The sequence below is a fragment of the Diabrotica virgifera genome, chromosome 8 (genome assembly GCF_917563875.1).
Source record: "Diabrotica virgifera virgifera chromosome 8, PGI_DIABVI_V3a".
Classification (NCBI taxonomy): domain Eukaryota; kingdom Metazoa; phylum Arthropoda; class Insecta; order Coleoptera; family Chrysomelidae; genus Diabrotica; species Diabrotica virgifera.
In genome coordinates, this window is record NC_065450.1 from 213844046 (window position 1) to 213859479 (window position 15434).

The 15434-nt window shown below is 32.3% G+C and overlaps 1 protein-coding gene across 3 annotated transcripts in view; it reads right to left on the reverse strand.

The window, feature by feature from the left end:
* Positions 1–1911: 1911 nt before the first annotated feature.
* The window catches only part of LOC114324547 (receptor-type tyrosine-protein phosphatase kappa), a 328598-nt gene continuing 315075 nt past the window's right edge, over positions 1912–15434 (reverse strand). For all 3 annotated transcript variants that reach the window (XM_028272404.2, XM_028272405.2, XM_028272403.2), the window contains exon 16: positions 1912–15196. In XM_028272404.2, coding sequence (XP_028128205.1) covers positions 15107–15196 — 90 coding nt within the window. In that variant the 3' untranslated portion in view covers positions 1912–15106. The remainder of the gene's footprint in view (positions 15197–15434) is intronic.

Below are 15434 nucleotides of genomic sequence, written 5' to 3' on the forward strand. Positions count from 1 at the left end.
TCTATAAAGCATATGTACAGTGGAATATTGAATTCCCTAGATTTTTCGATTATCTCTCTTATATTCAACAGGTATTCTCAAATACCTCTACCTTTGGTAAATCCAGTTTGCTCTTGTGGAATTTCTCTTTGAATAAGGAATGTTTTTAGTCTCTCATTGATTATATTTATGTAGCATTATTTTACTGGCAGGTGATATATAAGAGAAAAAGTTCTATAATTGTTGCATTTATGGAAGCTGCCTTTTTTATGAATTGTTGTTGTTGTAGATTTTGTCCAGTCTTCAGGCCATTGTTTAGAATGCCATATTTGGTTACAGAGTAGATGAAGTAATTTTACGCCAATTTCTTCTGTGGCTTTGAGCATTTTTGCTGTTATCATATATGGACCTGGTGCTTTATTATATTTGAGCTTAATGATCGCGAGTCTTACATCATTTTCAAGTATATCAGGTTCTTCTTCTACCTCGTCAGAGATTTGGTTAACAGGTTCTTGGCGTTATTATCTTTATATAGGTCCCTGCAATACGATCTCCATGTCTCTGCTTATCTTCTCTGTTTGTTCTCAGAGTTCCTACAGAGTTGTTGTCTTCAATAGCTTAAGTTCTGGATTTGAAGTCTCTTGTTAAGTAGCGTATTTTTCTAAATAGATCTCTCGGCTGATTATTCTGATTAAGTCTCTCAATTTCTTTGCATATACTTTGATAGTACAGTTTTTTATCTGCCTTGTATCTTCGTTTTATTTCTTTATTGATATTTCTTAAACTAGCTTTTTCCCTTTCACTATGCACACCACTTTGACAAAAATTTCTTCTATTCTCAATGATTTGAGAGGTTTCATCGTTATCCAGTGTTTCCGTTTCACAGGATTATTTATCTTTGGATGATCAATTGGTGTTGTCCTATTTCCAAATAGGACTGGTTAAAAACCTGAAGAAACGCAATAAGTACTATGTAGTGTGTAAATCCTTGATTTTGTGTAAGGACATTTATAAAATTAAAAGCAATATGGTTGATATGACTAACAAGGATTGTGTCTTTAGAAAAAATGTGCAGATGATTGTTAAAACAAAATAAAATTAAAAATGATTACACAAATCACGTGTATAATCAATTGACAGTTGCTTTGTTTGGAAACTTTTTTGACGTTTTGACGTCACACTATCATGGTCCATTCCTCGGCCGTTCGACCTGTCCATTGTTACGCAGCCAAGATAGTAATTTTCTATCGACCCAGCATTTTTCTTTGATTTTGTCATGAATGATCAACCGGAATAAGCGATAATTAGGCCCTCTCGTTATATTAAGTATTGGACGTTTCTAATTTTGATGATGTTGATCAATTCTCGCTCTTTGTCTCTAGAATACGTTCATTAGATATATATGTGCTGTCTAGGATTCACATCCAAACAAAGTGGACCAGACGAAGCACAGCAATACTCTTAGACGTGTGGTCAATGACAGACCTATGCTTAAAATACAGAACGCTTAGATAATATGTAAAACTTTTTTGTGCCAGTTTTATTCTGGTTGGAATTTCCTCGTCACTTATAACCCTACAGTTAATGCAGCTACCTAAATATCTAAAGTGTTCCACTCTTTTCAGATTTTGTTATCTAATGTTAGTACTGAGTCTTCGATATTAATTTTTTCGACCACCATTCATTTTGTTTTCTTTGTGTTGATTGTTAAGCCATTCTCAGTGCATTCGTTGTTTCCAGCATTCAATACGATTTGAAGGTATTTTAGACTCTGCCAATATAGTGATGATCGGTGACATAACGCATCCCTGTCTGACACCGACACCCCGCTTAATAGAAACTTTAGCTGAAACCTCTTGATCCACCTTAATACAAGCAGGGCTGATTGTACCTAGTAAATATTGTTGAGCAATTTCAATAAAACAAACTAAATAATTTATTTATTATACTTTATTAAAACTTTGTATTTATATATTGGACAACTATAATACATCTTAAAGTTTAGAAGCAAATAACAAAAATATACGTAACTTTTTAATTTACCACAAAATATATATCAATTTTATTTCCTAATTCACAGATTTTTGGCCTCAAATTTTGTTTTAGAAAAAATTGTTGCAGTATATATAATACGCTAAATTTCCTAGAGAAATTATGGGTGAGTGATGCCTATTAAGTGTTTTAATATAATAGCAGTATGTTTTTCTGTTTTAGTGTGGTTAAATATATTCGAGACAAAGTCGATTCCCATGCAACCAAGTGACGTCAATAACGTCGAGGAAACGTCAGCTTTTGGTTGAATATATGCACGTGTTTAAACATTACGTCATATAAACGTCTTCTGTAGGTGATTTTAAATACGTAAGATTAATGAAGTTAAAATACCTTTAAAAACACGTTTTCATTTCAGACAACCCAAGTCTAACGTCACAAAAATGGGAGAAGCTTAACGAGTTAATGCTTATAATGTAATGTATATTAACGTTTATAACTTTCTAAGCTTAAATTGTCATAAGAAATTCATTTATTGTTTACGTGCTTTGTGTGCTAAAATAAGACTTCACTTAGATATTTAGTTGAAGAAACGTGTTAATTAAGAGATTTTTATTCGTTTTTCTCAAGTGAGTTAGTTTAATGCAATAGTGTTCTTCTTGAAAACGGATTGAGGTTATGTACTTTGTTTTGTTTTTGAACTAATTATGTGTTATCGAGTTTAATTAAATTAATTTGTTAATACATTATTTATTAGTTTATTGTATGTTGTTTCAGTTTTGACACAGTAAGTATACCTAGGTATATAAAAAGTGAAAATTCAATAAGTATATCATTTTATAAAGTCTCCCATTTGGTATAAGCTCAATTTAAAACAGTTAAATGAAAAATTGCAATACCAACAAGGCACATACGAATAATTATTGTTTATTTTTGAAACCATAAAATGAAAAATAATATAAAAAACGAAAAAAAACTACGTTTTTTATATCACGTATTTAAAACGTGATAAAAATGGCGTCAGTTATGGTGGGACATATTCACGTGACTTTCGACGTCAAAAAAAACGTGACAAACTGACGTAGTTTGGTGATAATTATGACGTCCTTTCAACGTTTTGTAAACGTTATTTGGTTGCCTGGTTGGCACTTTTTTTTTCTAACAGTCGATTTTAAAACTTTAACTGAATTCGGTATGAAACTAAAATAGTTAATATGTATTTTTAGAATTCATTTTTTTTTTCGGCAAGCGTATTCGAAGGTTCATGAAGTTTTGAAACGTCCCTACCTGCCAATAACGATGGAACATATCATAGTAATTTCTACAGAAATCGTCCCTTTGTGATGAAGCTGTCGTAGATCGAAACAAACAAACACGAAATGAACTGAAACGAACCGCGATAAAGTGTGAATATAGTGAATAGCAGTTAAAGTGGTTTGTACATGTAAGGAGCTGCATTAATTCTGCTTTTGATCTCTTTACTTGAGTCTAGTGATTCTGTAATGTAGCATCACAGATGTTTAAAGTGAGTCATTTTCGCAATGTTTTGTTGAAGCATTGTTGTGAGATTGGCGACTTAATATCTAAATTTTATCTTAGAAACATTCATTTTTAGACCCATTTCTATTCTTGTCGTATTTACACAATCCAATAACTCGTGAATGCTCTGGAGATTATAGCATATTATGATAACAGTATCTTCAGCGTACCTAAGATTATTAATGAGTACAATAATTGTTAAAAAAGCTTACTTTGTCTCAAATCTATGTAACTATTAACAAATATCGTTTCTTAAGTGAGTCGTACAACATAAATTTATAAAACTGAAGATACAACCTGTTATTCCTGTAGATCTATATAGTGCAGCCGATATGTGAAACAATTGTGCATTTAATGATAGAAGCATATAATTTGGACCACATATACTACACATACATACAAAGGTTGAAATTTAGAAACGAGGCCATCTCAGATTTTGCCTTTTACAAAAATGGCGGGCATTCAAAATGGCAACTATACCCTATTCCACGAACATATACGCCTGTTTTGAATTACTTCGACAACGAATATTTTACTGTGCAAAATAAGAAGAACAAAAGTAAATTGCAAATTACATTGTTGTTTATTGGAATAATTATTAGCGCCATTTTACTTTCGTACTTCTTATGTTGCACAGTAAAATATTCGTTGTCGAAGTAATCCAAAACAGGCGTATGTTCGTGGAATGGCCCATATACATATGTGACTAACTATTATAACTTTTATAACTAACTATTATAACTCAAATATAGATAACTTTTGAACGATACGTCCGATTTCAACCAAATTTGGTATAAGTATAGGGTTTTTTATGTATAAGATCGAGGTCTTAAACCGGAAGAATCGATTTACCAAAAGTTGTGTTTTTACTAGTTTTTATGTAAAAATATGTTGTTTTTTTTTTCAATTCTTTCACCCTGTACATATTAATTGTGGTTGGCACTTCCAATGAAATATGAAACAACAACAAAAAGACACATAAAAATTCGAAGACAAACTATTTAAAAGACATAAATAATAATAATTTATATGCAAGTTCCATTAAAAGTTTAAGTTTCATGTCAGCTAATATATTTTTTTGTTTCAACATTTTTTTTTCTAATTTTGGACCCTGTTGGAAGGGGGAATTTCCCTTAAGCCCCCTGTAGATCCGCCGCTGGCTATACCACTGAAAAAGTCGACGGAACCAGTTTCTATGGGCATCGTATCGTAAGGCAAGCCGCACACCAACGAAACATGAAACGTAAAACATGAAACGTAAAACACGTTTCATGAAAATAAAACACGGCTAAACAAATCTTGAAGTCCGCCTACCAATAAAACGAGTGTGATTCATGCTCATAAAACATTTTTATTTTCGGAGACTCTTATAAATGGCCGGACGTTTATTTATTTAGCAGTGTTTTATTTCCATGAAACGTGATTTACGTTTCATGTTTCTTTGATGTGCCTAAGTTTGAGTTTGCATTTGTATCCAATGGTTTATTATGTTTTGGCTCTCATCTAGCTAGCAGCTAGGAACTTATTCAGTAAACTGCTGGTAATATTAGAAATGATTAAATCCAATTATAATAATTATTATCACTACATTATATCATATCTACTTTAAAGTAAACACTAGAGGACACTATCATAGCAGGAAAGTATTTAATGCTCGTCATATAAGTTTATTTTGTTCTACTCACTTGTGCTATATTATTTTATAAAATGTAGGTAGACAAGATGGTAGATATGTTCAGATCAAAATGTCGCAATTTTTGTAATTTAAAGTAGGTACCTACCTAAATAGGTATGTTCAATTCCGGTATTATAATTTTCATATTAAAAGAAGAAAATACTAAAATACTTTAGTTTTCAATTCGCGGTGTAATTCCAGCAATGAAAATAATAAAAATAGTAACAGGAACAGCAAAAATAGAGCAGATAATTGGGTTATAAACAAACGCAACAGGTACAAAATTACAGCAATCGAAATGGGGTTTTAATATTATGAGTAGAACATCAACAGGAGCACAGGAAGCATATTACGCAGAGTTAAAAACGAAAATAAAAAGGCTAGGTCTGGAAATTATACATGAAGATGACATTGAAACGGTTGGAATGTTTACATACCTGGGAATAGAACTATATGTATACCGACGGATCAGAAGATGGAGAAATACGGAAGAAACGCAGGCAAAAGATATCCACAACATCTTAATAGCCACTTTACACGATGCAAGTAATTGCGCAATTAATTGCACAATTTCTTGCGCAATAAGTTGCAACTAACTTTCTGCAATAAAGTGATTGCATGGTGCAAGCAATTGCAGAAACTGCAAAATAGCATAAATTTTAGGTTATGTTGTTTTTGTAAATTAAATGTAATTTTTTGAGTAGAGTTATCAGATATTAGATTAAAAATGTTAGATTATAATTTGAGAAAATTATAATAATATGTACCTATTATAACAAAATCAATTAATACGTAATGCAAGTACACCTTTTTATTCATTTACAAAAGGAAATAAGTTGTAAGAAATACAAATAGAAAATAGTCTTTTTAATCCCTATGTTCATAATTAAAGTTATCCACCAGAATAATGTTATCTTATGTTAAATTTTGTTATATTTTGTTAAAAAATTGTTTAGTTTGAAATTTAGGATGACAGAATGCCAATGTAGTAAAAACAAACAATGTAGCCTTAAAAATCACTAAAAATATAACCAAATTCCAGAAAAAATTGCATAAAAAATAGGACATGTTCTATTTAGCTGCAACTTCTTGCAGCAAGAAATTGCTGCAAGAAGTTGCAGCTTTTCTGTGCAATTCGCGTATGACACGATGCACTTTCTATTGCTGCAAGAAATTGTGCACTTAATTGCGCAATTAGTTGCATCGTGTAAAGTGGCTATAAGACCAAGGTATACAATCAATGCGTACTCCCTGTTCTCACTTACGGTTCCCAAACGTGGACGTTTAAAAAAGCAAACATGGACAAGATCATAAAAACGCAAAGAGCAATGGAAAGGCAAATGTTGCACATAAGACTATTGGATAAAAAGAGAAACGAGTGGATAAGAGAGAAAACCAAAGTTAGGGACGTTAGACAAGAAGTTGCAAAGTTGAAATGGAGATTTGCCGGACACACTATAAGACAAAAGGAAGACCGATGGAACAAAATTGTCATAAAAGCACGTGGGCTCTAGGTGGATAACTGTAGCGACAGACAGAGAAGAATGGAAATTAATTGGGGAGGCCTATGTCCAAAGATGGACCGAAGAAGGCTAATTAGATAGATAGCTAGACAAACACTCTCACGCACTGGTTCGATATTGACATTTGGGCGGCTTGTTTTTGGACGATTTGTGTGTTTAGCATTAGGGGAGAGTCGGCTAATGATGCGCGTCGGGTAATTGTGCGCATCAATGTTTCTAATCTCCTATTTAATATAAGTGTAAAAACTATATTTTCGCGTCATCTATCAGCAACTGCCAGATCTATCCCACAAAAATGAATGTCGGGAGATACTTTACCGGTGCAGTTATCGTTTACATGTTTTCGTGTAGTATTTTATTGTTTTTGTGTCTGAGAAAATAAGTAGTAATTTTTTTTCTTGATAGAAATATTGTTTAAATGGTATATACAGAGTGTTTGATAAAGAATGGGCTATAGCTTAACCTTAGATTCATGAGTTTAAAATAGGTCGATTTAAGCTAACTTACCTCAGTACGAAAGTTGATAATAACTGAAATTCAGAGTGTCAAAGGTAAAGTTTCATTTTATTTATTCTTGAATATTTCCTGACAGGCATAAGCTAACAACACGAAATTTGGCAAGCGGGGATTTTTTGGGACCAGAAATCTAAATTCGCCACCAAAAATGATGTATTACCCAGAGGGCGTCACATACGCCTTTCAGCGCACATCTATTACTTTCAATTTTTTTCTCCCACACTCTACATACTTTTTTAATCAAAATTATTATTCTCTTAATATTTTTACTTAAAAAAGACATACTATATTTATCTCGCTAAACTTAAACGTTTTCGAAATAAACGCATTTTAAATTTGCGATGCAACATAATTGTTTGCATAATATCATTGTAGTTACACTCGAAAAATAAACTTAAAGCCATAATAATTTCCAAAAAGGTATCGCCAATTTCTTCTAATAGAATTTGCGATGCAATAACATAAATATGAGAAGTTAAACAATTATTATGGTTTTAAGTTTATTTTTCGGGTGTAACTACAATGATATTATGCAAAGAATTATGTTGCATCGCAGATCTAAAAAGCGTTTATTTCGAAAACTGTTAAGTTTAGATATATAAATGTAGTATATATCTTTTTTAAGTAAAAATATTAAGAGAATAAAAATTTTGATTCAAAAAGTATGTAGAGTGGGGGAGAAAAAATTGAACCTATGAAATGAGCGCTGAAAGACGTATGTGGCGCCCTCTGGGTAAGACATCATTTCTGGTAGCGAATTTAGATTTCTCGTCCCAAAAAACCCCCGATTACAAAACTTCACGTCGTTAGCTTATGCCTGTCAGGAAATATTCAAGAATAAATAAAATAAAAGTTTAAATTTGACACCCTGTATTTCAGTTATTATCAACTTTCGTACTAAGGTTAGTTAGCTTAAATCGACCTATTTTAAGCTCAGAAATCTAAGGTTTAGGTATGGCCCATTATTTACCAAACATCCTGTATGTATTTACCATTTTAGACACTTGTATAGTTAGATTTGCCCGATTCATTTTTGTTTTTATTCAATTTTGTGTTATGTGGTAAAGTGTAAGGTCGTCTAAAGGTGCGCATCGCGCACCATTAGCCGACAAGGTATAAGAATACAAGAAATAATTATGTTTTAGTTCTAAGTACATCCAGCAGCAGCATTTTGGTTCCGAAACCACAAAAAAATTACCGGAAAAAACAAAAATCTCAGACATTATCAGAAACGCCTAACAGAGAAACAGTTGAGATGGAAATTTAAAAATAAAAGAAAGGCAATATAGTTTAAACAAGCATCAAAATGGACAAAGGGGCAAAGTAAAAATCACAAAATTAAAAAAATGTAGGTACGAAAAGGAAGATTTTTGAAGACACCATCTCCGAAGATATTTCAGAAAGTGAACTGAGCGATGAAGATGAGTTGGAAGATTCCGTGTCAGAAGAAAATGACTTCTGGGTATTATGTGGTGATGGTAGTAAAAACGACGAGATATGGAACGTGTTCGATATATTATCAATGGGCTCATGCCATGTGTATAGGTAGGAGAGGATAGTCCAGAAGGACGTATTTGTGACTTCTGCAATGCATATATATTTTTTAAATATATCTGTAACATGGTTTCCTATCTTGTTCGTCTATTTGTTTGTCCCTTTAATATTTATGTTCAATAAACTACATTTTCGAAGGTCATTTTTAAGTTCGATTATTGCGCACAGTTATCTGACATATGCGCACCAATAGCCAAAGAGGCGGGGTAATTGTGGGCGTTACAATAATTAGGAACTTCGCCTCTCGCTGTTCTACTGTTCAACCATTCATTGAATGCGGTCTCTACCAATATATCTGGGCCGTTGAAGTATAGCTCCAAAAATTTGGAAACTGAAATACTTCACAAATTGAAGAGTCTCAGATGCAGAATCCACCATTAAAATGGTAAATAGTAATGTAAATCTGAGACTTTTCATGTTGAAAGTTCTTTCTGTTACATCCTTAATCTGCGACTTTAACAATTTATAAGACCGCAGATGACGAATGTAGAAAACAAAAAGGATTCCTTGCAATCACATTCCGTTTTTATTCGTCTCGGAAAAGGACAGAAGAGGAACTTTCTAGTACTCAAATCTGAGTAAAAAAAGAAAAGTAAATGATGGTTTTGATTGTTTTTGATTCAGAGGGATGCACAATCGCCGGACAGCTGTTTCCACCATGTCAAACAGCTGTCCGGCGATTGTGCATCCTTCTGAATCAAAAACAAGCAAAACCATCATTTACTTGAAATACTTCAAGTTTTTGCAATATCCTGATTTTGCCTTAGGTGCGCACCAATAGCCGACTCTTCCCTACCATTTGCTCCAGTTTCCCGAATTTTTGCAATTACTCTCTTCACAGTAGATGAAGTTAAATTAATATTCCGACCATATTTTTTACGAAATTTTTGAACCGTGGAACAAATGGAGGCAACTTCAAATCCTGTCACGTAAAGTAACAAGTTTGTATGAATTTTAAGACACTCTTTAAAACTTATTTATTCACAAAGAATAATTTTAAAATTTAGAACTGTATCCAAATTTCCATCATTTTGACTAACATATCTATCACGATTACCTGTCCCAAGTCTAAAAAGTGCTTTTCTAGTTTTTTTCGTTCTACATTATTAACACATTTTTAAATAAAACTCAAACATTATTTCTGATTGTACTAACCATACAATCATTTTAGACACAATAAATTATTATTGTTGACTCCAAATTACATGTTTTATCAATCGTAACAACAATAAACATTAAAACAATAGGTAATTATTTTACTGACGATTATTAATTTTTTCACTTATTTATGGACGATCAAAATGGGGAAAAATGTTATTAATGAGTACGGGGACAATGTAGGCATAAAACTGTGGAGAATAGAATATTTTGTTATGCAAAGAGTGCCATTAAGAAAAAAATGGCGAAAAACAAATTAAACATTTTCAGTTGCGCCCAGCTATACGCCATATTAGTGTGACGTCATGCTGGCATTTTTGAGGTTACGTTACTCATTCAACAAATTATTTATTTTCTTTTTTGAGAAATTTTTTTGCATGTAAAATTTATCCTTAAAGGGATAGGCGCAAAATCTGTGTCCAATGCTATTTAAATGCATTCATTTTTTTTTTCGAATCCTGCGAAAACTAATACCTAAGTATTTTTGAAAAATTTTAACGCAAAATGAAAAATTACTTTCTACCAAGGGCCGAAAGTCCCTAAAAACTTATTAATGTCTATTTTAGTAAGTTACAGGGGTGAAAAATAAAGAGAACATTTTGTGTGATTTTAAATTTCAAATATTTTATTCAAAAGAAACGTTTTGTTTATTCTAAGGACTTTCAGCCCTCGGTCATAATGTAATCTTTCATTCTGCATTCAAATTTTTCAAAAATATTTATTAGTTTTCTCAGGATTCGAAAAAAATTATTGCACCAAGATTTTGGGCTTACCCCCTTAATAAGACCTTAATGATCTATCTAGTGTTGGTGCAACAAAATAATTCAAATATCTTTCTTAAAAGATTTGAAAATGAACTACATATTACAAAAATATAAATATGTTTCTTAACTAGCCATGGCACACGTCAAGACTAATGTGGCATATTATTGTAGGTCATCTCAGTTTTTTTGCGAAAATACAGAATTTTAATTGCAAAACTTTCTAATATAAGAGTTGTAGCTATTAAATCGATACACTGTCATTTTGACAATGTAGTATAGAATCAACGATTTTTAAAATTTTTACATTTTAAAATATTCTAAATCCAAAATAAACTAATTATCAACTGTATAAATTGAAAAACTGAGTTACCATAGCTAAAGAGTTTTCAAAAACGTCCAACAAAATGTTCTTATGAAACAAAAAATTATAAATTTTAAATTGTCAGAACCGCGAAAATCGCTCATTATATACAGAGTGAGTCATGAGGGATTGTATAAACTTCTACATATAACGATAGTAATACCAACTCACGCCGCCTGTTTGCCACCGCTCTGTACTCCCACAGTTACCTACCACTTCTATTCTATGCGCGTTGGTGATGCAAAGTTAAAAAAAACAGCATAGATATTGACAGAGAACCCAGTTCTACCAGAGTACTGATCTGGTGAGACCTCCACTGGACTCTGGAGTATTAACCAAAGGTCAACCGATCCAGTAGTTCAAGCTAGAGTATTGATCTGGTAAGAGCTTTTGAGCAGTATTGATCTAAGGCCAAAATGTCAAATAATCAGACAAAGTAATGATTAGTCGATCTTCTTGATGTCGTCCTTTGGTTTCAATTTATTTATTTTCAATATATTTTTATTTAAATCAAAGTTTTGTTTACTGAGTCTAGCGTGTAACAGAGCTATCCGTTACATAAGTACTTCGTATGGCAAGAGAATGTCAAATGCCCATTAACAAATACCTGCTCCTATAGTTTAATAGAGTAGTTTAGTCCCATAGTAGATATTTTTCAATGGGCTGTTGATATCTTCCATAGAGGCCTCCACACAAGATAGGAGTATATATAGTTCCTCATGACTCATCCTGTATATTTTAGGTAAAGCTTAGCAATTGAAATAACCACCTTTTCTCTTACAGCATTTTCATTTTCAATGATTCTTTTATGATCTTATATATCTTTGTTCATATATTTACTCGTTTTGCCTTTATATATATATATATATATATATATATATATATATATATATATATATATATATATATATATATATATATATATATATATATATATATATATTCAAATTACCTCTAACTCTTATTTTCTTCCATTTAAGTCATGTTCACCATGCTTTTTACTTTTATAAGCACATTCGCCTTTAGCTACCTACACCTTCACCTTTATCTTATCTCTTTTCACCTTCTTGTTCTCCTCCCCTTCACGTTCATTCATTCATCCTCCCTCTAGTCTCAGCGCTAGAGTAAAAGGTGCCCGTCTGCAAAACTAGCATAGACGCTCTTACGTTTTTTAGATTGATATTTTGTATAACACCATCAGAAAAAGCCTCATTTTGGCCTCTTCCCAAACAGGGGCGCCCGCCTGTAGTGCATCACTTTCAGGCCCGTTATCGCCGACCTTGCCTCTCCCTAATATATAATATCTTACCCCTTTCGTACTTTCCTCCTCTTCATGTTCATTATTTCTTTCTTCCTCCCGTTTTTTAAACTGAAGTAGATTAAATGCTCTACTGTTCTAAGAGGAATTTTCTAGAAGACTTTTACTTTGTGGTATTTATCCACGCGATATTTTTAGTCGCTTTGCTAATTTTATCGATTAAACCACTTTAATAAAGTAGTAATTTCATTCATTAAAAAAGTGGTTGTTCTTTGCTAGTCAGAATAATTATTGGAGGTGCTATCTAAATAAAAATTATTTTTAAAACTTTTTTTGTGCAATGTTAAAAACTAAATATTCAGTAATAGCCATGATACTATAAATAACGAGATAGTATCTTCCCGTAGCGCAAATACGTCCGAGTTCGCGCATGATGACGTAATTGGAGACCGGAAGTTGAATTTGAATTCTTGTTAAAGTTAAATGGAATTTGTATGCATTCTGTGATGAAATTATTTAATTAGCAAAATAACATTAAACTTCAATGTGTTCGAAAAAAATTTAGTGTCGAGATTCCTGTCAAAATAACTGTCAAAGATAAAATATAAAATACACTGCTTACAACCGTGAACAATTCAAACTAATCGGACATTACGAATGATTACGAACCATTACGAACTTGCGGGTCTCCACTTACGTCACGAGTTCCGGATGTGCAATATATTATCTTGTTATTTATAGCATGGCATCATGGAGCAAAAACAGAAATGTAAACTTGCAATGTTTAATGATTTCAAGTGTTTAGATATTTTAGGTTATGTTATATTATAAAATTCGTTTTTTGAATATTTAGAAAACTGTATACTTTTGTAGAAAAGTCTTAGTTATCCTTAAAAGGTAAGTAAACGATTGTTTTCCTTTTATTGAGCCTGTTTAAAGACAGTAAGTAACATTTGTTGATCAACAAAAAAATTGATGTCTGTGTAATATATTAAGCATAACCACAGAATAAAAAACGCCATTTCGTGCTACAACGCGGTCTGTTGATTGTCAGTTATCATGTCAACTCTAATATTGAACGTGTTCCATGTCATCCATCATCCATATTAAGTTGTTAATTAAAACAATTTGTTTTAATCAAGAAATTATTGTAGGTTTATAGGGCTTTTCATTCACAGTCATTTGTTTCGAGCCTCTGTCAAATGTCGTATAATCCGTGTATATTAATATTATACACAGATTATACAACATATGATAGAAGCTCGAAACAAATGACAATCGATGAAAAGCCCTATTGTTATCTGCTATTGCTGATGATGACGCGCGTTGGGCCGAAACGCGTTCAAAATGTTTAAGTAAGTTGATTTGTGGTTCATCTTGGAGAGAGTGTATTATTTGGTACCTCTACACCTCGTTTGTGAATTATGGATAAATCTTTTCCTAATAGAAGAATACATTAATAACAGGTTGCCAGTCAGAAAGTGGCCACAAATAGTTCTACTTAAATTAATAGTAATTCATTTTTGAAAAATTAGAAGTACAGAAACCAATTTACTGCTTTATAGATTTTGAGAAGGCTTTTGATAGGGTATGATTGGAATAGATGATAAAGATCAGAAATAATTTTTAACGAAGCCTTGGAAAGACAATGTGGAGTTCGAATCGGGGGAGAAACTATTAACAACATCAGATATAATGCAGACGACACCGCGATCATGGCTGAAAGTATCGAAGATCTTCAATTCCTTATAGATCGAGAATGCCCCAATAACGGACTTAGCATAAATACAACAACGACAATAAATGAATTAAAGAATCTTAATAAAAATTTATAATCGAGTTAAACAAAGAGTAAGAAAAATGAAAACAAAAAGGTTTTTAAAAAATGTTAAAACAAAAAAAAACTGACAGGTACTATAGTTAGTACAGTGTAGCAATGGTAGTCAGTGGCAACATTTTCATCACAAATTGATTCCACTTCGCTTTTGTCGTCTTCTACCTCATCAAACCATTCCAAAAGAGTTTCCTCAGGGTCTTTATTCCCTTATTTGATGTTTTTTGACGAACTGGGGCACATTATGTGTAATGACGAACTGGGCACAAACACTAACACCCCGTCTATTAGACGGAAATCACACTTTGAGCCTAAATATCTTTCGAATAACAACCTGCCGCAAATTGCCGAATTCAATACTACTAAAGAACAACCCAACTTGAAAAGTCGTAAACGGGTGACCTTCAAAATTTTCTAGAAAGGGAAATATCCCACTTTTGACAAGCGATGCCGTCTGGAAGACAGGGTGTTAGTACTTAAGGGTTAATATGACGATAGCCAACGCTTGAAAACAAGCACGGCACACAAAGAAGAAGAAAATTATTTGCGGCCACTGTTTGATGGCAACTTGTTATTAATGTATTCTCCTATTGTTAGATTTTTATAAAAATGTGATTTTAATTAACTAACTTACGAACTATTAACGTAGTGATTGATCTCAGACATCTGAGTACATATTTTTTATCAACAAGCCCAACAAAAAGAACACAGCTCTTTTATATTATTCAATTTTTCTAAAACTTGTAATATTTTCCTATGATTGCCTTTACCAATAGAAGGTAAACACAGATATATCAATCTAGTGCTCTTCACATATAAAATATGAATGTATAAAGCTGGACCTTAGATTGGACACAAGATACAAGCCTATTTCTTTCTTCAAGTGGTTCTTGGTTCAAATGGCACAGCTGGTACCTAATAAATCAACTGGCAGCCAGTTGTATAGAGTATCACTAATGCTTGATTTTAATTTCTTCAAGGTCTTTTTGAAGGTAATGCAGGACGTAGTGTAGAACCACGTCGTAACAGTATTTATATTCCGTCTAAAAAATAAGGAAAATAATTATTAAGACCAAATAAAAATAGAAATTAACATGTTCAATTTTCTGGCGGTTATGTTAAATTGGTGCAGCATACGTTGTAAATCATCTTCACTTTGAGAGATTAGTATTGCATCGTCTGCATAGCAGATTATTTTAAGTTGTTTTTCTCCCATTTGGTATCCTTTTTTAGTTCTTATTTTTTTATTATTTCATCCATGATCAGGTTGAACAATAAAGG